Source organism: Vidua macroura, chromosome 11 (genome assembly GCF_024509145.1).
Source record: "Vidua macroura isolate BioBank_ID:100142 chromosome 11, ASM2450914v1, whole genome shotgun sequence".
Classification (NCBI taxonomy): Eukaryota; Metazoa; Chordata; class Aves; order Passeriformes; family Viduidae; genus Vidua; species Vidua macroura.
The window spans coordinates 15,530,407-15,552,821 of record NC_071581.1 but is presented as its reverse complement, the minus strand read 5'-3'; the positions used below and the strand labels follow the sequence as shown (position 1 = coordinate 15,552,821).

Sequence of the window (22,415 nt, the reverse complement as noted above, 5' to 3'; positions counted from 1 at the left end):
TCCTTCCCGCCCGTCTCAGCCACACCACACCCGCCTGCTGGCCCCGGGGAGCGATACTGGGGTGCCACACCGGGACCGGGGCCCACAGAGCCTTCCCTGGCATCCCCCGGCCCTGGGCACGAAGGTACCCCGGAGAATGAGGGTCTGAGGAAGGCAGTGGGACTTTGCAGCTCCACACCATCCATCCCGAAGCTCGGAGAGCTGGGATGGCATTTCAGGATATGGCTTCATCCCTGTATCCCACCCGGGAGTATCTCCCACAGAAACCACCTCGTGCTGGCCTGACACACGCATCACAACGTCACTTTTATTGAGTTCCCTCCACTTTCTGCATGTACAAAATACATGTTAAAAGGCCAGTGTTTGTAAACAGGGGAGCAGTAAGGCAAACAGGAACGGCCACAGCACCTCCAGACCTGCCCAGCCCTCAGCCACAGGGGCACCAAGGCAGCCCATGTGTTTCCCAGGTGACATGAGACACTGTGTTCTCCTCCACTTCGGCCAAGGGACTTCATGCCTAGCACACCTTCAGGAAAACCAGAGCCACAAGACCCACCAGGTACCAAACCTTTTCATCTTCCTGCAGGGTGGGCACTGGAAAGCATTTTGGCATTGGCATCTGCTGAGCATATCTGCTGGGCTCCATGGGTGGTGTCTCTGCTCCCCACATCCAGGACAACTGGCCATCTTCTTTATGCCAAAGGGTCCCCAAGCCCCAGCTCCTGCTCACAGGCAGGAGCCTGGCAAAGGGGCTCGGGACACAGCCGGTGCCATACAAGTGGAGATCCCTTGGGAGAGGAAGGAGGGATCTGTGCTTTCACAGCATCTTTCAAACATTCCTGCTGTGCTTTGGGCTTTTCTTCCTCCTTCTCCACCTGGGTCTCCCTGTCCCAAGCAGCAATGGGGAGATCCCCATTTACACGCAGTTTTAGTACGGAAAGACCAAACATTTCCACATGGGGAAGCACCCACGGGCTGTCACCCTTCCTGCAGCCACTGGCTGCAGTGGGAGAGAGCCATGTTGAGAAGTGTAGGAGCACAAGCCATGGTTCTCCTTCCCACCACAACAGCCTGTGCTGCTTCCAGAAGATGCAGGAGGTGCAGGACCAGGTTTTGCACAAATCTGGGCTGAACCCTCGTCACAGATGCATCAACAGCTACACCTGAATTCCTCCCTCCCCAAGGGTTTTAGAAGCCAAACAACATAAAAAGAAACTCAAAGACAGAACAAGAGAACATTGCTGTTGAGGTTTAACGCCCCCAACCAAATCTGCAGCTGGGGGAACTGCTCAACCCAGAAAAAGCAGGAATGAAACTATCATCCAGACAGGCAACAGAGGGACAGCCCAGAGCAACACCAGCCATAGAGAGTGTAAATGAAAAAGAGAACAATATAAAACAAATTAATACTGACTGCTTTATCTCAAAAGCATCTCTTAAAACCTGGCCCAGTCCCATTTCCTGGACACCTGGAAGAACGGGATTGTAAATCTGGAGAAGAGCTTTGCTCTATTGTAGTGTCTTCAGTAGGTTCATGCAGCCATAGCAGCTTCTCTACTGAGTGAGCAACCCCTGGCAAGGAAAACATTGCACTGGCATGTCCCTACCTCAGGGTCATTCTGATCCTCAAAAGAAAAAAAACCCAAACAGACTGAAGGCAACCCTTTGTAACACAAAGTGCAGCCCAGGCAGAGGGAGATGTGACAGTAGGGGCAGAAGACCGGCAGGAAATCAGAGCTCAAACCAAACATTGACACAGAATAGGACAATGGGATGTCTCCCTGTCTGATAAACATGATTACTATTTCCCTTTATGTAGAACACTGCTTCTCTCTCAAAAGTTGGGAGAAGGACTTTTAGCTGTGGAGAGGAGCTCCACCAGCACAAGGGTACATACATGAGAGCAGCATGGCTTTGCAAACCCCAACCATGACCCCTTAGTGATGTCTACTCCCAGGGGCAGAAAGAGTTGCCCTGGATGACAGGTCCCCTTGTAGTGTTGCTTTGGCTTCACCAGGGAGCCAGGCCTGAGAGAAGCCTGACTGCCTGGAGCCTTAAGACAATGAGATACAAACCACCACAGGACTTCTTCAGCCAAGCCCCAAGTCACAATGGTTCTCTTGGATCTTCCCAACACACCAACATGTTTTCTTCCCACTTCCCTTTGGTCCTAGGGGAAATCTCCATCCCCTCAGCAGCAGCAGTGCAGTCCAGCCTGGAGGAGTCAGGCTGTAAGATCCACAAAGATGGCATTGGCAGTGGTCTGTCCAAAGATGAAGGCTCCAAGGGTGACCATGAACACCCCGTAGCTGACCTGGGCCCACCAGCTGTGGATGCAGGAGGACAGGGCAAATTTACAGGGGTCCTTCCCCCCAATATCCTGAGGGGAATGGGGGAGAGGAGAGGCACATTTCAGTTACCTGATTGCCCTGGTTTCTTGGATCTCGGAGAGCTTGGCTTGAATCAGGCAGAGCCCTGAAAGGCAGGGGAGGCAAATTAGAACCAGATGAGGATTGTCCACTGGGTACTGAACAGACATCCTATAAAAGAGGGAGCTGCACTTCCTGTTACAGAGCTCCATGTCCAGCCAAAATAGTTGGGCTGCTGACTGGCCTCACACCACATTTTTGTCCTCCTCTAAAAATCTCCTGGTTCCTGTGTTTCCATCCAGTCCCTCCCTCTTTGAGACACAAGGCCATGAGACCTTTGTCATCCCCTAAGCATCCCAGGATGCCCTACCTGGGAAGACAAAGATGAAGCAGGCGGCCAAGCCCCCAATGACAGAGATGACTTTGCCAATATCAGGGATGAAAAGAGCCAGAAGGAGCGTCAGGAGGAACCAGCTGATGGTCTGAAGCAGGCGTCTCCTCCGCTCCCGAACCACGTCCTCCTCCACTGTTACCCCGGTATAGCGGAGCCAGAGACCCTCCAAGACAGCCCTGTGGGCACAGACCCAGGACAGAGGGGTTTCCTCGTGCTGCTCCTCCTTCCCACACCAGCCCCATCTCTCCCAGCGCTCACCGGCCACAGAAGTGCAGGATGGGGTAGGATGTCAGCACACAGAGGATGATGAAAGCCCGGGCGAGGGCAACAGGGATGTCATTGGAGGGGTAGGACATCAAGACATCCTGCTCCACGCCAGCTCCAAAGGTTAGGAAGCCACAGATGCCTGCCAGGAAGGGAGCAATCAGCAGGGGACAGGGACAACAAGTCTCAACATCTGTTTGAAGGACCAGACTTGGATGGATATTGCACAGAACACATTGCAGAGGTGTTCAATAGACTCTCCTCCCTTCTCTCTCTGACCCTTGCTGACAAGAGGGTCCCTGCCTTCCTGAAGCTCACAGCCACTCCAAGGACTGTGCCACACTCACACGGTGTCCCCTCACTTACCAGTGCCTGTGTAGACAAAGAGAGCAATCACCATGGCTGCTGTCACCACTGCCCCCCAGGTCTTCACCTCTGGCTGCTTCATGCTGTTAAAGACGGGCACACTGCTCACGTGGCACTGCCAGGACACAGAGACAGTGGGGATACATGATGGGCAGAACTATGGGGCATCCTACTCATGACATTCAGCATGTGTTGTGACATTGTGATCCTCCAGGTTTGTCACTGGAGAAGAAAAGCTGGGGGGGATAGGATGCCCTGTATGTCCTAGCTGGGGTAAAATGAATCCATCTCCATTCAGAGGTGGTGAGGTATTAAAAAGGCTTCAGTCTCCTTGTAAAACTGTGCAGTGGGCACATAGGCAGGGTTTTAGCCAATCAACCAGCTGATTACACAGGCAGGGTTTTAGTCTGCCACCCAAGCAACCACAGGATGGAAGGGGAGTGCCAAGCTCATGGCCTTACCTGGAAGCCAAAGCAGATGGTGGGCATGGCATTGAAGATAGCTGTCCAGGTGGAGGGGCTGGCAGGAGAGAAAGACCCATCAGTCAGACCAGAATCCTCTGTGACCCCCATCCAGTGCCCCAGGGAAGGATGATCTGGGAGTGCTTGGTGTCTTTGCCTTACTGCATCCCCCCACCCAGGATGATGCCATTGCATGGAATTAGGTACTCCCTGAAGACCAGGGCCTTTCACTGAAACAGAATCGGCCAAACCTCAGCACATAAAAGTAAAAGTATCAGTAAAAAATAAAGATCTAGTTGGGCAGTGCAAAAAACTGGTCTAACCGTTCATCTGCCATAAAATTCCTGCACTAGATCCAAAAATATACACTGTGAGGTAGGGAATAAGCCACGATGGTTGTGCTGGCTAAGGAAATAACCAAAATCATCCAAATATAGACACAGCCCTTGATGGTGGGTGAGCATAAGCACTGCACAGGGAATCCAGGGCCTGGATATGTCACAGGTAAAAGCCAATCAGTGCTATCAAAACCTGTGATGGAGCCATGGGGGACCTTTGAGAGATCCTTTTCCTCCTCTTCACCACCTGCTCCTCTGAAACACGCAGAGGTGCAGCCACTTGGGAAATTCTGACAGCAACATGCAGAATGCACAGGACCAGGGATGGGACTGATGAAAGATTCACCCCTAGCCTTTGCAGCCCTCGCTCCCACAGCCCTGCCTGGCTCTGCAGTGCTGTGATGGCACCCAACAGCATCGTGTCTCTTGCTCTCACCTGGTGGGGATCTCCACAGGCACCAGCTCCTTGTCAGGCCAGATGTACTTGATGATAATGACTGCTGTGACATACCATGTGCCAATCACACTGAGGGAGCTTTGAAAAAGGATAGGAGGCTGTGAGTGCTCTGCCTCCCCACTTCATGAAGGGTCTCCTTCCACCTCTCCATCCCCATCTTCTGCCCTGCACAGCCCAGGCTACCCGCCTCCTGCCTATCAGACCCATTTTTGCTTTCCCTTCCCATGAGAATATACCAGGAAATGTCACCCACTGTCCCCTAGGCAGATGCCAATGCAATTCTGTTGCATTTGGGGGTTATCCCATCCTTCTGTGAGTGGCAAACCCGCTAGACTTGGGTATTTGGCTGGAGAAAGAGGCGAGTGTTGAAGCAGTGACACTCCTTGGTGCCCCTGCTGGTTCAGCTCCAGCAGCCAGATCACACCAAAATTTCTGGTGGAGCAGACCACCCAGCCTAGGGACACTTACTGGCTCTCCTTTCTGCTGGATTGCCAACTCCAAAGATAGGAGACAATGTAGTTGAAAGCAGCATTCCCTGCTTCCTCTAGCATGCAGAAGGGAGGGACACAAGCCCTGAAGTATGACACTGTGCCTGCATGGTTCCCAGCCACTCCTCTGCTTCCCAGATGGGGAAACGGGCATGGGAAAGCAGAGGGTGAGTGGGCAGATATGGCACTAGAACCGCAGCTTTTCTAGTCCCTGTCCTCTGCAACCGTGCTTAGGTGGGTGCTGGCTGGCCCACCCCAACTCCCAGCCCCAGAGGGCTCTTCCCACCCACCTGGCATATTTTTGGAAGCCAATCTCTTTGGGGATGGAGAGGGGCAGGATGAGCAGGAAGGCAGTGATGCTGATGGTGAACTTGCGGTCTGTGTACCAGCGGCTGCTCCCAACTTCCTCAGGCTCCTTCACCAGAGCAGCAATGACTGTGGGGACAACCAAGATGGTCAGGTAGGCCCTTCCTGCTGAAGGGACAACAACTGGTTATTATTTGCTCCATGGAACACACTTACTCTTGTCCTCCTGGTCTCCAATGATGATGAGGAAGGCGATGCAGGTGCCAAAGGTGTAGACAGCGATGGCCACCTCGCACAGCACACCAGGCACCTTCCCACAGACGGCCCACACAACCTCCTGGTAGGTGCGCTCGTTGCTGGCCTGTGAGCAGTATGCCAGGATGACCAAGCCTCCGATGATGAAGATCAGCATGCACTAGGATGGGAGAGAGACAGGGAGGGAACACTGAGCCAACAATATGGCAAGGTTCCCTGAGCCACCCCAGGCAGCCACCCCTCCATACACTGAGAATCTCTGGTGCACCTCACCCAAAAGAGCTTCTTCCTAGGAGTCTGGTTCTCCCCAGGCCCTTTCTGGGGCACCACATGTCCCTCTCATGCACCCTCCCAGGACGGGACAGGGACTGTCCCTTCCCCACTCTCTCACCATCTGTAGGGTGATGCCTGCAGCCACGCCACCAGCCATGCTGAAGGCAGCAGGGAAGTTGAGCAGCCCAGCGCCGAGGGCAGCGTTGACCACAATGAAGACAGCTCCCAGAGCTGATGTGGCCCCCAAACTGTTTCCTTGGCTCTCTGGATTTTTGGGCACTGTCTCCACACTAGGGCTCTGCAGGAGCCTGGCCCGTTCACCAGCATCGTCGCTCCACTCCCAATCCTTGTAGTCACTGTTGATGCTCCCAGTGCCCTGAGCCATTGTCCCTTCACAGGTGGCACACGCCACCGTCCACGTCCCACTAGTGCTCCTGCACCAGGCTCAGCTGGGCACCTTGAGGAGGGTCCTCAGCCAGCGCTGGCTCCATCAGGCAGGAAGGGCAGCAAACAAACAGGCTGGAATGCAGCAACACAGGAGTCAGGCACTTCCCTACTCCTACAAGGGCATGAAGAATGACACTGTTAAGTGTTAGCTAAATTATATTAACAAGGGACAACCTGGGCATCAGGTGGGGGCACAGGGGAACTGAGTTCCCTGGGTCTTAGCTCGGGGAGTCACAGCACACACACACCAGCAGAGATAAAGCAGAACTCACCTCTTGTCCCTCAAATCCAGGGAGACGACACAACTGCTGTCGGATAGGGGACTGATCCCTGGCTGTGGGGCTGAGGAGCTGCAGTCTCACAGCAGGACTCGCCTTTTTGTGGGCACGAGACCCAGTGTCATAGCTTACTTCCTGATTTCCAACCCTAATTTCTGCAAGCTCTGCAAGAGCAGCTGTGCACGTGCTCCTGAGTAAAGGGCAAGGCTGGGCTCAACAGGAATGTCCTGTGTGCAGCAGAAATACTGTGTCAACAGGAAAAGCGGGACTGGCCCCTTCCAGGGCACCCCCAAGATTGACAACCAGTAGGAGATGATGTCTCAGAAGCTTTTGGATTTGAAGATCTGGTGTTTCCAGCAACACAGCCCTTGGGGGCTGGAAAGTCCAAATCTCATCCCAGTGTCTCCAAGCAGGAGGAGATTGACCCTCACAACCTGGCAGGATTTTGCAGGAATCTACATGACCATGAGAAATCTCTTCAAGAAAATCTGGTTTTTATTCCTAGAGGACATCTACAGAGACTCTACCTGCCCAGCTTATTCCTTGCTTCTGGGCTATTTAAACTCTGTGCTTGTACTATGAATACACTGTAAAGATTTCTGAGGAAAGGGAGGAAGGGCCACCCTGCGCCCCGTGGGTAGGACCGTGGAGGGACGGGCCGGTGGGTCCGCGTGGGCTGAAGTTCCCACCCGGCCGAGGATGCTGTAGGGGTCGATGCTTCTCCCATGGCCTGGGGGAGGATGCTGAAGGGTATCCTTTCCGTCCAGGCAAAGCCGCCATACTCTGGCAGCCAGAAAACCCGAGAGCAGGCGCTTCACCGAGGGTGACTCGACAGAGCCGCGGCCCCGCTCGGGCCCCGGCGGCGCCCCCCGCCCGGAGGAGCAAGGCCCGGAGCCGGTGACGGTCACCCCGCGTTCGCAGGGGATGCACAGACTCCTGCCCTAGCCGGTCGCTGGGCTCCCCGCGTGTGTCCCCCCGGTCCGTCCGTATCCCGGCCCCACTCACCAGGCGAGGAGCGCGCTCTGCTACGCTCCCTTCGGCCCCGGCCCCAGCCCCGGCTGAGCTCGGCGGCAGCGGCGGCGCGGTGGCGACTCCGCCCTACCCGCTGCACGCCGGGGGTTGTAGTCCAGCCCCGGAGGCGGGGGAACATCAGCGAAGGGGAAACATCCCCCTTCGGGTAGCCCTTCCCAGGGGCTGAGCCTCCGGGGACATGCGGCAAGGAGAGGGCGAGAGACGGGGCTGTGCTCCAGGGTGCTTTTATTGTACAGAGAACGAGCAGGAGAACGCCCCACGCGGGTAAGAGGGCAGGAGGCGGCAGCTCGAGAGCCACGCAGAACCAGGGACCACAGCACAGGAACCCACAGCGCCGTGGGGCAGCACCTACGGCGTGTGCGGCATGGAGAGCGGTTTATTGCACAAAGGACAGCAAGCAGCGGCTGTGGGCATCGGGCCAGTAAACAAGCGGCGTGGGAGCGGAAACCTTCTGTCAGGGAGCGGCGGGAGGATCCAGCCTTCCAGCAAGTGTGGCAACAACGTGCACTAGACCGGGACAGGTGCACCAGACAGGACCTGTCCCAGCTCCAACGGGCACACAGTTGCCCTGGGCAGGAATGGAAAATGAGGGCTAAATGGGAATGGGCTAAATGGGAATGGGCTAAATGCCCTGGTACGGCTGCAGTAGGAAGAAGTGGCAGTGGATGAAGACAGCTCAGACTTAAGAGGTAATGCCTTCAGCTCCGCCTAGGGAGGCTCCACTCCATTGTGGGCCAGTGGCCAAAGATGGCCCCCATGTCCCAAGGCAGACAGTTTTTGGAACTTGTCCTCTCGCCAGCAACACCTACATTCAACACCATAGGCTTCAATTTCAGCTCCATGGCACTAGCTTGCATCTGGACAATCTCAGTTCACACACACTGTGCTCCTGGGGCCCATTGGTGGGAACTGCCTCTCTACATGGGATTCTCAGATGAGGGTTCACTAGTCATGTAAGATCCCCTGTGCTAGTAAGGTCCTGAGAGGGAATGTTTGGTGCATGGAAGGGACAGGATCCAGCTGCACAATGACAGGATGAATTCCCCAGCTCAACACAGCCATGCACCAGTTTATTTGGATTAAAAATCAGAGTCCAGTAAGTCACAGGACCTCAGGGACACTTGGTTTAGAAGGACAGAATGGTTTTTGAGTCATCAGCTCTCAGATTTCTCTCAAGATCTCTGTTTTCTGGTGTCACCAGAAATGTGGTTGAACAGAGCAGAGAGGGATGCCCCACACCTCCACATGAGTGGGATACTGCAGGGCAAGCCTCTTGTCTTACGGCTTTGGGACACTGAACAAAGATTGCAGGGAGGGCTGCTGGAGGTATAGGGCTGGACTGCTGGGCTTAGGACAGGAATGGGGCAAGGCAGAGACCACCAGAGAGCAGTTTTCAGAGGAGGTTCTTATTGGGGAGAGGGGGGCGTGAGAAATTGTTTCACCTCCAGGTATGAAAGTGAGACAGGTTTAAAAGAGGGACACTGGTCTGCCCCACACACTGATGCCACTGTGAATTACACCTGAAAGGAGAGTCCCAGATGGAAAAAGCGAAGCCAACAACGGAGCAGAGTTTGGTAGTGAGAAGTCCTCAGAGCTGGTTATCAGAGGACAGCTTTGGTGCTGCCCAGCCCCAGGCTGGGATGATAGAGGAGGATGGAGCCTGCTGGCAGCAGGGACTGGCTGAGGAGTTTGGAGGAGCATACCAGAGCAGCCCTCCAACTCGGCCCACCCAGCTCCCTGCCTGCTGCTGCTTGGGCCAGCAGCCAAAAGCCTCACAAAGCCTTCTCATGGAGAAATGTGTGTGGAGAAGCCTTTGGTGCCTACACTGGTAGGACGGCATTGCTAAGCATTTGCTTCCTCCAGCATAGATAGGTGCTGGGGTTGATGGAGAAAGGATGGACAGCAGGGAAGAACAGCTGTGACGAGCAGGAGCCAGCAATTATGTCCTTGCTCCACAACACAAGGTGGATTTGACTAGGCTTCTACAACTCATCTACAAGATACATTCAGCAGCGGCTTCAAGTGCTGTGGTTGAAGTATTCTGCTTGTTTCTTTTCCCTCCTCATCTTCAACTGGTGAGGAAGGGAAAGCCACCAGCTCCAGGGCACCCCTTTGTCTTTACTTTGTGACTTGATGGATGGCATGAGCCAGGTAACCCACGTTGCCTGATGTAACTCCCGCCACAGAGATGCGTCCATCCTTCGTCATGTAAACTGAGAACTCCTTGATCAGCCGCTCCACCTGGGTGAAAGAGCAAAGTTCAAACTGCAGGCCAACCTCTGCTGTGTCAGCAAAGTGCAAATTTACCCAGCTTGCTGAAACTCAAAGCAAACTGGCTGCCAGCAGACAGGGCATCCCACTGCAGAGTACCCTGTGCCAAGAGAGATGCTGCTCAGCTCTCAGGCCAAGCAGCAACACTGCAGATGTTCAGCTGGAAGAGTCACCTCATTTGAGATGACCTTTAAGGTCACTTCAGAGCAGCACCAAGTGACTGCTTGCTTTGATAGACATGACAGCTACATTTACTTTCAACCTCCCCAAGTACAGCAGGGAACAGAGCAAGCCGGGGTTCCCATGATGTGACAGTGCTTAGGACTTGGAGGATGTTCCTTCTGAATAGGAAGTGCTTACAAGGGCTCATTTTGGCATGTGCAGTCAAAAACCTGCTGACAAGGACTGCAAATGACACTTTGAGACCACTGGAATTGTGTTTACCTGCTCAGGCTTCAGCCCTGTGAAGCAGAACATGCCGATCTGGTCAGTGATGTGCTGCCAGTTGTGGGAGGATCCCTCTTTCTTGAGGTTGGACACCAGCTGAGTCCGCATGCTGATGATCCGGTCAGCCATGCCCTTCACTTCTGTGAGCCTGAGGAGCCAACCCAGGAACCATTCAGAGCAGGGCTGGAACACACCAGTGCTGCTCTCCCCACCCCAGCTATTGAAAGTCAACCTCTCCACCTGGAGGGGCTCCATAGGGGGATGCAGATGAGCATGAAAAAGTAGCTCCAGCTGGGGAAGCTGCTTCTTTCTCCTGATACCCAAAGGTGACCTCTTTCTATTTATTCCATTGCTGTTGGACACTACTACTAGAATATAGACATTTTTCACATCTGAAAGCCACGGGTCAGTAGGATGCCTCATGGCAGCACTATTCAAACCCAGATAAAATAGTATCTACAGGTAAACCAAAAGTGCAGGAGTAGCATTTGCAAACAGGCCCTGCTCCAAAGCAGCACAGCTAAGAAATGTTTCTGCCAGGGCCTGGATCAGGCACAAGTGTCAGGCTGCCAAAAGAACACAGCCCCCAGTGAGGCCACAGCACACTGCCAACCTTTGTTCTGCCAGGCCAGCTGCTGGGAGGGACCCAGCATTAAGGGGCTGGGAAAACAGCACAGGCTGATGCCAGGAATCAGGCTTAGGACATGAGGGTTACATTCCTGGGTCTCATTCCCAGGGGACTTATGCTTCCACTTCCCCCCCATGAGACACACTACATGGCTACACCACCTCAGACTTTTAGGCTTCTTAGATAGGCAGCTCCTGCAGCCCTCAATCCTATGAGAGCTTTATCCCCTCCTTTACAGAGTTTTCTTCCTTGCTAACACAAGGAAAACCTGTTTGTGTCAGGTTAAACTGACACCAGCTAATGCCAGGACATAAGCAGGGTTTTTTCCAGAGTGAACATGGTTCTGACTGTTGCTGAAGCTAAGAGCTGCCTGTGACAGCAGCACGCAGTAAGCACAGCACAAGGCTGCACAAAGAGACCTCACTGTCACGAACATTATAGATTTCTTCTTACCACTCCTTCCGTAGGTCAGGGGTGTTCAGGATCATAGAGGCAATGCGTGCTCCATTCACAGGTGGGTTGGAATACATGGGGCGGATGAGGATCTTCAGCTGTGATTCGACCCTCTTGGCTTCATCTGCATCACTGCAGATAACTGTGAAGGCACCCGCACGCTCTCCTAAGAGAATCACAGAATATCTTGAGTTGGAAGGATCATTGAGTCCAGTTTTTGGCCCTGCACAGAACAACCCCAAGAATCCCACAATTCCTGTGTCTGACAGCATTGTCCAAACACTCCTTAAGCTCTGTCAAGCTTATGCTATGACCACTTCCCTGAGAAGCCTGTTCCAATATCCAGTCACCCTTTAGGTTAAGAACCTTTCCCAAATATCCAGCCTAAATCCTCCCTGACACAGTTCTATGTTGTTCCCTTGGGTCCTGTCACTGGTCACAGAACGCAGATGCTGCCCCTTGAGAGGAAGCGAATGCCTGTGATGAGCTCTGCCCTCAGTCTTCTCTTCTCCAGGTTGAGCAAACCAAGTGTCCTCAGCTGCTCCTTGTACGGTTTCTCTTTAGACCATTCACCATCTTTGTAGTCTCCTTTGGACACTCTCTGAAAGCTTTATATCCGTCTTATAATGTCGCACCAAACACCACACAGCTTTAGTGGATCCCTGTTCTCTAGAAGCATCTCCACCAGCTCCTAAAGGGTTATCCCTGCTCAATGCTGCAGGATTAACACAGGCAGTAGGAAAACACTGGCTGCTAAACCTTGGAGGTATTGGGATCCCACCAGTAGCCTGGATTAAACTATTTCCTCACCACGTGCCCTACTCACCGTACAGCCCCATGTTCTTAGCGAAGGACTGTGACAGGACGATGTTGATGCCCTGCTCGATGAAATACCGCACAGCCCAGGCATCCCGGTTGATGTCCCCACTGGCAAAGCCCTGGTAGGCCATGTCAAAGTACACGAGGAGGTTTCGTTTCTGCCGACAAAGATAGAAGAGAGTGTCACAGAAGCTGAGCACCCCTCCAAGGCGCAGGGCTGCAGGCTGAGAAAAGCCATGCAGACAGCAGTCTGTCCACCTGCAGCAATTCTCCTCCAGAAAGAACGCTATTCCCCTTCATTCACCACAGGGAAAGCAGCCCAAAACCTGCAGCTACCCAGCACACATCAAAACAGCAGCTGAAGATCCTCCGGGGCATTTATGGAATGTGCAAATCTGGCCCAGAAAGCAGAAGTAAATTCAACAGTAATAAAATAGTCTACTTCAATGTCTTCTGTATCATCAGTTTCCAGGACAATCACCTGGTAACACTCTAGTCAGCTAGGCAGATACCCCAGATACACTGCCCCTTAGAGTTACCCTTCTGTAGGCCACAGAGATCACTTTGCTATCTACCAATTCTCAGGACCCTATTAAGGCAAGGTATCTCCAAGCCAAATTTCACTGGCTACATGATGGAGCAGCAGGAAGGAGGAGAAGGTAGAACTTGTCCCTATCTATTTGCAGCTGAAGCTTGCAAGGAGACACCAGGCATGTGAGAGATCTTCCAGCATTTTTCATACAGCAACACTGGGTGCTCCGCTCCAGCAATCACAGCTCATGCTTTCAACCCTGCTGCTCTCCTTTCAGGTCTCCCTACTCCAGCTTCCTGGAAAGGTGCCAACAGAAAGCCCAATGGTCAGCTAGAAGCCTTCTGGGTACATTTGGCTGGTTCCTGTCAGGAACATGACACCCATCCTGGCTTCAGGGAAGGGAATAACCTTTAGAGAAGTGAAGACCAGGTGCCACCCATGAAAGGCCAGAGATGAGGTTTTCCCAGGAATGGCACAGTACCCCTAGGACATTGCTTACCTTCACCATAGCTGCCAACTCCTTCCATTGCTCCTGCCGGGGATCTACCCCAGTGGGGTTGTGAGCACAAGCATGTAAGAGGATGATGCTCTTCTCTGGAATTTTCTAAGGAAGATGTTATAGAGAATGAATCATCGATGATATCTGAGCACTCTCCTCAGCAGATGAGACAGCTTAGATGAGCTCTGTGAGGCTTCTAGCCTTGATTTAATGCCTTCAGCCATCATAGAATGATAGAATATTCTGAACTGGAATGGACCTATAAGGAGTCCAACTCCTTGGCCCTGTACAGGACAATCCTGAGAACCACACTATGTGCCTGAATTGTTCAAACACTCCTTGAACCCTGGCAGACTTGGTGCCATGACCACTTCCCTGGGGACCCTGTTTGAGTGCCCAACCACCCTCTGGGTGAAAAATCTTTTCCTAATATCCAGCCTAAACCTCCCCTGACACAGCTTCATGCCGCATCATCACATACAGGGTAAAGTAGTATCACCACCCATTTCCCCACATGACCTCCATTCTTCCAGGCATGGAAGGCAACTCACAGAAATGTCATCCATGGCTCCAGAGAAGTCAAGGCTGCATGTCTTGGGGTCATAGTAGCGATAAGCCTGAAGTTGCATGCCAGCATCACGGAAAATGGGAGTGTGATTACCCCAGGACGGTTTGGGTAGATACACATCACGGCTGGCTTTGAAGAATCGTTGCTGGTCAATAGAAAGACAAAGTGTTCAAACAGGTTGTATACATTCAAGCAGTTAGAAAACCATAAAAATTCAGCTCTGGTCAAAATACATCCTTTCCTTCCACTGCTGGCCAGGCACTCACCAAAAAGTTGGCACCAATTCGCAGAGATCCAGTCCCAGAAATACCCTGCACGGTAACATACTGCAAGAAAAGAAAAAAAATATCTGAGTCTGAGTAGCCATGCTGTGTTACAGAGAGAGCGCAGTCACCATGTCACAACTGGCAGCAGCACACCAAAACAGGGACAAGGGGCTGGAGGGACCATAGGGGTCAGCAGCTCCAGCTCCAGAGCAGGGAGTTGGGATCCCTGGCAAAGTTAAATCCCCTCCTTGGAGAGCACCGTTTCACCCCAGCCTTCAGAGGACACAGTGATCCTTGGGGCCAGCCAGCCCACAACTCAGAAGCATCAATACCCCACCGGTTCTTCCACATTTGCTGAGCACTCACATACCAACCGTGTGTCCTCCCTGCCCCCTGTGCCCTGGCCTCTCCTTACCCGGCCGCTCTTGAAAGCCTCACTGTTTTCCCCCAGAGCCAGTTCTGCGGATGCCCGGGTGAAATCCGCTAGTCCCCCGATGGGCAAGTACTCCTTATCCATCTTCTTGGATGCTATCATGGCCTCCGCCTGGAAGAGAGGATACAAGCTCAGCAAGGAAGGCATCATCGTGCAGAGAAGTGATGGACAGCTGAAGGTCACTTCTTTGCACATTTGCTTGCTCGAAAGGGGCAAAGGTTGGTTTACAGGAGTTTCTCTGCAGGGTTCATTCCAAGCAAGGGGCAGCAGTAAACATTTCAGATAAAACCCCGAAGCCACCAGAGCTCTCAGTGGGTGACAGCGTTGGTACAGTGGAGCCACGGAAACCTGACACCAGAAGAGAGCACCACTTCCAGCCCATTACAAGTCAATGCTGCCGCACAAGGACACACATTTCTTTGCCCAAGCAGGAATTGTCCTGCAGAAAAGCAAGACTTGAGTGTTACTGAGAGGCAGATATCATCTCTCCGTAGGAGACATCCCCAAACCAGGTAGGGTAGCAAAACTTTTGCAGGGCCTTGTCATGCTGGAAGTGGCACAGACCCTGGCAGCATTCACATACCACCAGGAAACTGTCCCTTTGACACCATCCAGGCTCCCTGGTTGTGACCCAGCTGCACAGAGAGAGGGAGGGCAAGGGATGGCTTTAAACCCCACACTGATGAGACACTTGGAAAAGGCACTCTCCCTGCACCCTCCCTGTCAGTGCAGCCAATCAATGCATATGTCAGCTGCCAGCTATTTAACAGCCTATTTCTACCCCTAGAGCCCTAAAAGACCCCATAATCCCTTCAAGGGCAATGTCCACACCCAGCTCTCTGGGCTGGAGTTTTAGACTGGCTTATGGAGAAACTGGTAGTATCGGCTCAGCAGAATTTCTAAGACTAATCCACTAAGGGGCCAATGTCAGCTCCTTCCTCCCTTGTGGGGTGCCCTAAAGAACACCAGCCTGTTCAAGAAACATCTTGAAGTTCAGAGAACAAGTGCATTGAAGGGCTCATAGATGTCAGCAATGAGTTAGTTACCTGAATGGGAACAGGACATGTATTTTCTGTTTTGTCCTGTACCACTTAACAGCTCTGTCATGTCTCAAAAGCATTAGTCCTGCTAAGGGAGATATCCAGGAATACTGTCCTGCTCTGTTAGAGACAGAGCTTATTTTAAGGATCAACAGACAAAACTTGCTTAGTGACCTTCCCCTTCCCTGACTCCCTCAGGGTACCTGGCACCTGGATCTGGCCCTGCCCAGCAGTCAGCACCCAGCTCACCTTGCGAACACAGTTCAGGACATAGGGCTTCCCGTTGTCATCCCGATATGCCCCCACTCCCAGGTTCATCTTCTTGGAGTTGGTGTCACGCTTGTAAGCTTCTGTCACCCCCAGGATGGGGTCGGGGGGACCCATCTCCACATGGGACCACCATGAGCTAAAGGGAGAAATGAGAAACTAAGCATGAGGCTTGAGAACTGGGCAGAGATGTGCACCAACAGAAACCCCCAAGGGAAATCTTGTCTTTAAACCACTGAAAAAGGTACAAATAGTGTTCAGAGAATTATAAAAAAAAAAACAAACCAAACAATTTAAGTCACACTGTATATTGCAGAATGGATGAAGAGCCTCAGTTCATTGTGGCTGAAGATAACTGACACCCTCTCAGTCATTAGCATGTTGAAATGCTCCTGTTTGCCTTATGTGCTAACACCACAAAGAGCCCAGGAAACTGAAGCCTTGAACTCCCATGCTCTGGACAAGTGCCCAGAGCCTGCACGTGGGATTGCACAGGTTATTCCCCTCCAGGGAACCTTGGCCAGACCCAGGCAATTGCACAAAAGCATGAATATGGAGTCTCTTCCAAACCCCTGGAAAGGCTGTAGTACATTAAAACTAATTTGTTTTGCTCCCAACATTAGCTGATAGAACAAAAGTATTTCCACTCCTTGCCCTACAAACTCTGCCTCCCCTGGTGTTGTAGACAAATGCTGTTTTCCAGGAAATCATAGAAGACAGTTTGTTCCCTGTGTGACAAGTGACAAGCTCTGATGTGAAGACCATTCCCCTGCTGTCAAGCACAAAACCTCCCTGCATCAGGAGGAGCTTTGTGTTTCCCCAACACAAGGAGCCACATGCCTCTGCCCGGCTGGCAGCACACCCTGAAGATGGAAAGGCTCTCTTAATGTCAAGGGCAGAGCAGACCATGCTATAAAAAGAAACCTGTTATTTCCTTTGGCCACAGTCTCTGGCCTGTCCCATGTCCAGGCTTTGCAGGCCTGCAGACAGTGCAGGAGTAGCAGTGTGGTGTTTTTTAACCTGCCTGGCAGAGGGATTTGGTCGTCATAGCCCGCTCCTGAAGGCACTGCATGCACTCTGAGTGTCCTGACTCACCACACAGGTGCCTAACCTGGTCCCCCAGCTCAGTGGGGAACAAAGGGTACAATACAAAATAGATTGCATTTATCTCCTGGAGGAAAGAACTCAAGCCTTGATTGCTGAAGGAGAAACACAGAGACAGAGAGACATATCAGCTTTACCAGTTTTGCAGCCCCAGAAAGGCTACATCATCTGATAACAAGATCCTTTCCCAACTTGGGAATGCTGTCCTGGGGCTGGTCCGTGCCCCAGGCAATGCAGGCAGCCTGGAGCCAGCCCAGGGCCAGCCAGACCTCCTGCTGAGTGTGTAGGGCAGACTCTGTAGGCAGATACAGATCTGTGGGCAGTGGGGCCAGGCAGGTTAAGGAAGCTCTAACTGATCAGCAGAATTCATAAAGTCATCTTTCCACTCTGTCCCTGTTTTCGGTCCATTTAGGCCAAGTTTCCTCACTACAGAAAAATTCTGCACTCTCACATGTACGTAGATTGCATCTCATGGAGCATCAATCATTTGCCCTCTTCAGACTAACCGTTCTTCCCCTCTGTACGCTATTTTCAAATTTTAAAAGAAGCCTATTACTCCTTTTGACAGGCTTTGAGGAAGAGGTAGAGCCACCTCAGGTAGTTTAAAAATGGAAGATGTGCTTAACGTTTTTTAGACTACCAACTAGTCTTAATTACCTCTTAAGTATAGGATTAGCTTGGAAAGGAGGATGAGTCGGAGATGCCAGCAACACACACCCTCCAGAGAGGGACCGGGGCTGCAGCCAGTGTGGAGGGAGTGACCTGGAGAACCAACCTGAGCAGGACACGTCAAGGGGACTGTCAGGGCAAACTCCTGCTGCAGGTTCAGGCGGCTTTGGACAAACCCCTCCCAATGCGTTCCTGGCAATGGAGAGGCAGGGAAAGAGAGAAACTATGTGCAGTGGTGTGGTTCTCTTCAGTTTACCTGGTTTAGGATTATTTTGGTATCAAGGGCTGCAGGAGCCTGGCCATCTATTTTAAAGAGCTGCTACTTTGGAGATGGTGACAGCACCTTCTTTCTGCTGGGCTTTTCCCCAAGCAGCTTACAGTGTTTGGAGTATTTAGGTCCCAATCCTGCTAAGGCTTAGGCAGGTCACTGAGCTCTAACATACTTCAATTAATGCTGATCCTGCAGGCATTTACCTAAGCTGCAGCACTTCAGAGAGTTAAGTACTTTTGTTCTGAGACGGTTTTTGTGTTGGCTTAAGGCACCGACAGGGTAGGTTTAGGGCTTATTTTCCTGTTCTCAGCATGAAGGTTTCCAGGTGAAACAAAACTCTGGTGTTTCCAGGGAGGTGAGCTTGCAGGGAGACAGGAGAAAAAAGCCTAGGCTGAGTTGTCCAAACACATCAGGATACCAAAGAGATCACAGAGGCAAAGCTTTCCCAAAGGGGTTTGGGGAAAAGAGATCTACTAGGGGTCCAAGGCCACAAACCCTAACACACTGCTACCCCCTGTTACTGTTGTTGTCCCTGCACTGCCTTGTATTTTATTTTGAGCAATTAAAAGAACATTTGGCTTGAATAAAGGTCAAAGCTATAAACTGCACATCTCTGCCAGGCCAGAGGTATTCAGTGCAGAAAACTAACCAGAGGTAAACTTAAGCTGGGGTTGAGCTACTCGAGGGATACTCAATGTAAGCCAAAGGAAGCACATTCTCCAGCTACAGGACTTCCACAAAGAAGGCCCAGTCAGAGTTTAGATGCTCATCAGAGATCCAAATAGTCTCTGTACTCTTCAGCCATGCTTGTCTTCAGAGCTGGTTTAATGTACAACTGCAAGAGCAGTGAGACAGAGAGGGTGGGGAAATGCACCAGGAATTGCATAAATTTGCAACGTTTTTCAAAAATATATATGGAACTTCTGCCTCAAGTGCACAGACCTAAGAAGTGCTTAAGGACTCAAGCCAAGCCTGGAGAGCAAGCATTTACAAGCCCAGTGAAGGTTTCCTGAGGTATAGCCACATAAGAGACAGGATTTCAGAAGCTTTGCCAAAGCCCCCACAGCAGTTCTGCAAGACAGAGCAGAGTGAGAGGCCAAAGGCTGTACGTAAACCACATTTAAAGCTAATATTTACACAAGAACAATGCCAACAGGCTGCTGGCTACTACAGGGCCTTTCAAGCCTACAAATTCCTTGCCCCAGTGAGCTTCGGATAAGCTTTCCACCAAGAAAAGCTATTTAAATAGCTGTCTTGTGATACAGCAGAGCAGCAGACTGAGTTATCATCCTAATTAGCATTTATGTGTCAATGGAGCCGTTTTAACCATTTCGTATCTCTTAACATTTGTTCTGCTTTCAGAAAGAGCATTCTCAGCACAGATTAATGATAGCAGCTGGAGCACCACATTGTATTGCTGAAGATAAGGAAACAGATCTGAACTGCTAATCAGTGCTTGGCTTCCCATGTTGCATAATAAGCCACTATTCCTGAACAGAAAAAGGAGGCTGTGCACAGAGGCTCCTTACTTAAAAAACTTAACAACATCTTTTGGGTGACCTCAATGCAATTTGGTAATTTATAGTTTGCTGTATAACAAGCTTGAGAAAAGCAAAGCTTATGCCAGCCTTTCACAGGCCTGCTATAGTCCATGGGCATAAAACACAAGTTCTAGACAGCTGCTCTTCTGTCCCAGCTGAGAAGAGCCAGAAGGCAGGCTTAGAAGCAGTAGTGACTGCTGGAATAGAGATTTAAGAAAACCCCACTGCTTTCCTGCTCTGATGTAGGCGGGAAACTGTTTCTTAGAGACTTCCCCACTAGTGAGGGCTAGGAGTCAAAGGGTTCGGGAGAGCACCAAGGCCTCATCCAGGTTCCTCTGCACACTCTGCTTCTGGGCCATCTGATCTCAGTGATGTTCCCAGCCCCGTGGCTCTCAGGTCAGCTGTACTCTGTGGAAACTTGGATGTTCTGGGCTTTTCACACAGCTCCAGCAGCACCCTACATCTTTCTATCCAAACCTCTGCTGACCAGAGACAACAGAATCCAGAGCTGCCAGTGCAGGACTGGTCCTCACAGAAACACAGTCATTCCCACTCTGCTCCTGCTAGGGTTTGTACCCCTGAGAGCACAGCTCTAGCACAGCCAGCACTACTCCCACCCCATTTCATGGATCATGGGGTCACTGCAGACCTGCTGCACCGTGCATGATCCCACATGCATGAGGCCACTGCACAGTGCAGAGGTCCCTTTGGTCCCACTACACAGGGCAGCCAGACAGCACCACCTCAGCCCCATTTCACAGCACACAGAATCGTGGAATGGTTTGGGTTGGAAGAGACCTGAAAAATTACGTTGCCCAAACCCCTGCCATAGACAGGAACACCTTCCACTAGACCAGGATGCTCCAAGCCCTGTCCAACCTGGCCTTGAACACTTCCAGGGATGTGACAGGTACGGTTTCTCTGGACAACCTGTGCCAGGACCCCACCACCCTCACAGGGAAGAATTTGTTCCTAATATCTAATCTAACCCTGCCCTCTGTCAATTTAAACCCTTTCCCCCTTGTCCTGGCACTCCATACCCTTGTCAAAAGTCCCTCTCCAGCTCTCTTGTAGCCCCTTTAGATACTAGAAGGCCACAACTAGGTCACCCCAAAGTCTTGTCTCTTCCAGATTGAATAACCCCAGCTCTTTCTCTCAGCCTTTCCCCATAGAAATGGTACTCCAGTTCTGTGATCATCTTTGTGGCCTCCTCTGGACTTGCTCAAACAGGTCGATGTCCTTCTTGTGCTAGGGTCACAAAGGTGGATGCAGTGCAGCAGGTGGAGGTCTCAGCAGAGCAGACCAGAGGGGCAGAATCCCCTCCCTTTACCTGATGCCTACACTGCCGGTGATGCAGCCCAGGACACGGTTGGTTTCTGCGCTGCGAGCGCACATCGCCTGGGCACGTCCAGCCTCTCATCGACCACATCATTCGTGCCCCGAAGCACACTGTACATCACTAGCAGCACCGCGGTCCAATCAAGGCAAAGGGTGTCCCCAACCCATCGGTCAAGGCACAGGGTGTCCCCGACCCGTCGTTAAGGCACAGGCTCCCCCCGGCCCCGTTTCCCGGGGCTCCCCCCGGCCCCGTTTCCCGGGGCTCCCCGGTGCCTACGCGCCCTCCACGGCGGCGCCTCAAGGGCAGGCGGGGGGCGCCGGGCTGGGCCGCAGCCAATCAGAGCGCGAGGACCCCCCTCCCAGCCAATCCGAGCGCGGTCCGTCCCCCCGGCAACCCCCTCGCCCAGCGCGGCGTCAGCCGCGGGCCGCACGGGGGGACTCGCTTCCCGCAGCCTCCCCCCACCGCCACCTCGGAGCGGGGCTCAGCCGCGGGAAAACCCCTCCGCCGACACCGGCGGGCGGCCCTAGGGGCTGAACCACCTCTCAGCCCTCACCTGGCGCGGGAGGCGGCGGCGGCGAGGCGCGGGGCGGCGAGGAGCCGGCGGCTGTGCAGGAGCGCCATGGCGGCAGCGGCGGTGGCGGCGGCGGCGGGCGGGCACTTCACACCACGGGCGCCGGCTGAGCGCTCCGCCCCGCGCCTGCGCCGCCGCGCGCCGGGCACCGCCCGCGCTGCCCCCTGGCGGCCGCTACGGGTCGGTGCAGCTGCGCCGCTCGGTCCGGGGCTGTGCTGGGCTGTGCCGGGCGGTACTGGGATATGCAGGACTCGACTGGGATGTAGTCGGCCATGCTAGGCTGTATTGGGCCATCTTGTACCAGGCCATACTGGCTGTACTAGGCTGTCCTACACTATACTGGGTTGTAGTAGGCTGTACTGGGATAGGGAGGCCTTAACTACAACATGGGTCGTACTAGGCTGTGCTGGGCCATCTTGTAGCAGGCTATACTTGGCCATACTGGGGCATACAGGATGGTACTGCACCATACTAGGCTGCACAGCGCTGTACTTGAGCTGTATAGGACTGTACTGCACCATATGGAGCCATACAAGTCTACACCGGGCAGTCTTGGGCCATATAGTGAGCTATACAGGATTGTAACACACCATGTGGGACTATACAGGGATATACAGGGCTGTACTTGGCCATATGGAGCTGTAAAGGACTGTACTAGGCCATACTGGGCTGTATGGGGCTGTACTTGGTTGCCCTGTGCCATTCTGGAGTGTAGAGGGCCATGTGGAACTGTAAAGGTCTGTACCGGGCTGTGCTTAGCCACACAGGACTGTACAAGACCACACAGGTCTGTATAGTGTGGTACTGGGTCATACTGAAATGTATTGAGCCACAGAGGGATGTACAGGGCTGTACTGGGCCATGCTGGGCTACGTGGGGCTGTGCTGGGCCATATAGGACTGCACTGTAGCGTATTGGGCTATACTGAGCCATACTGAGCTGTGTGGGATTTTCCTGGGTCATAATGGG

The 22,415-nt window shown here is 52.7% G+C and overlaps 2 protein-coding genes across 4 annotated transcripts; both read right to left on the bottom strand.

The window, feature by feature from the left end:
- Positions 1-282: 282 nt before the first annotated feature.
- SLC38A7 (solute carrier family 38 member 7) lies at positions 283-7,823 on the bottom strand. Of its 3 annotated transcripts, none has more exons than XM_053987296.1 (11): positions 7,702-7,823; positions 6,090-6,530; positions 5,660-5,858; positions 5,428-5,572; positions 4,629-4,727; positions 3,855-3,912; positions 3,394-3,508; positions 3,022-3,169; positions 2,740-2,939; positions 2,421-2,475; positions 283-2,327 (listed from the first exon to the last, which is right to left on the bottom strand). In XM_053987296.1, the coding sequence occupies exons 2-11, from the start codon at positions 6,354-6,356 to the stop codon at positions 2,225-2,227; spliced, it is 1,389 nt and encodes a 462-aa protein (XP_053843271.1). In that variant the 5' UTR covers positions 6,357-6,530; positions 7,702-7,823; the 3' UTR covers positions 283-2,224. The 3 variants fall into 3 exon arrangements, with proteins under 3 accessions (XP_053843271.1, XP_053843272.1, XP_053843273.1); XM_053987297.1 differs by having other exon boundaries at positions 6,090-6,490; XM_053987298.1 differs by lacking the exon at positions 7,702-7,823 and adding an exon at positions 6,691-7,106.
- Positions 7,824-7,936: 113 nt separating this feature from the next.
- GOT2 (glutamic-oxaloacetic transaminase 2) lies at positions 7,937-21,545 on the bottom strand. The gene is made up of 10 exons (XM_053987299.1): positions 21,429-21,545; positions 15,934-16,090; positions 14,627-14,755; positions 14,212-14,271; positions 13,929-14,090; positions 13,378-13,482; positions 12,354-12,504; positions 11,528-11,693; positions 10,444-10,594; positions 7,937-9,969 (listed from the first exon to the last, which is right to left on the bottom strand). Exons 1-10 carry the CDS (start codon positions 21,494-21,496, stop codon positions 9,847-9,849), a joined length of 1,272 nt encoding a protein of 423 aa, XP_053843274.1. The 5' UTR covers positions 21,497-21,545; the 3' UTR covers positions 7,937-9,846.
- Between the last annotated feature and the right edge of the window lie 870 nt (positions 21,546-22,415).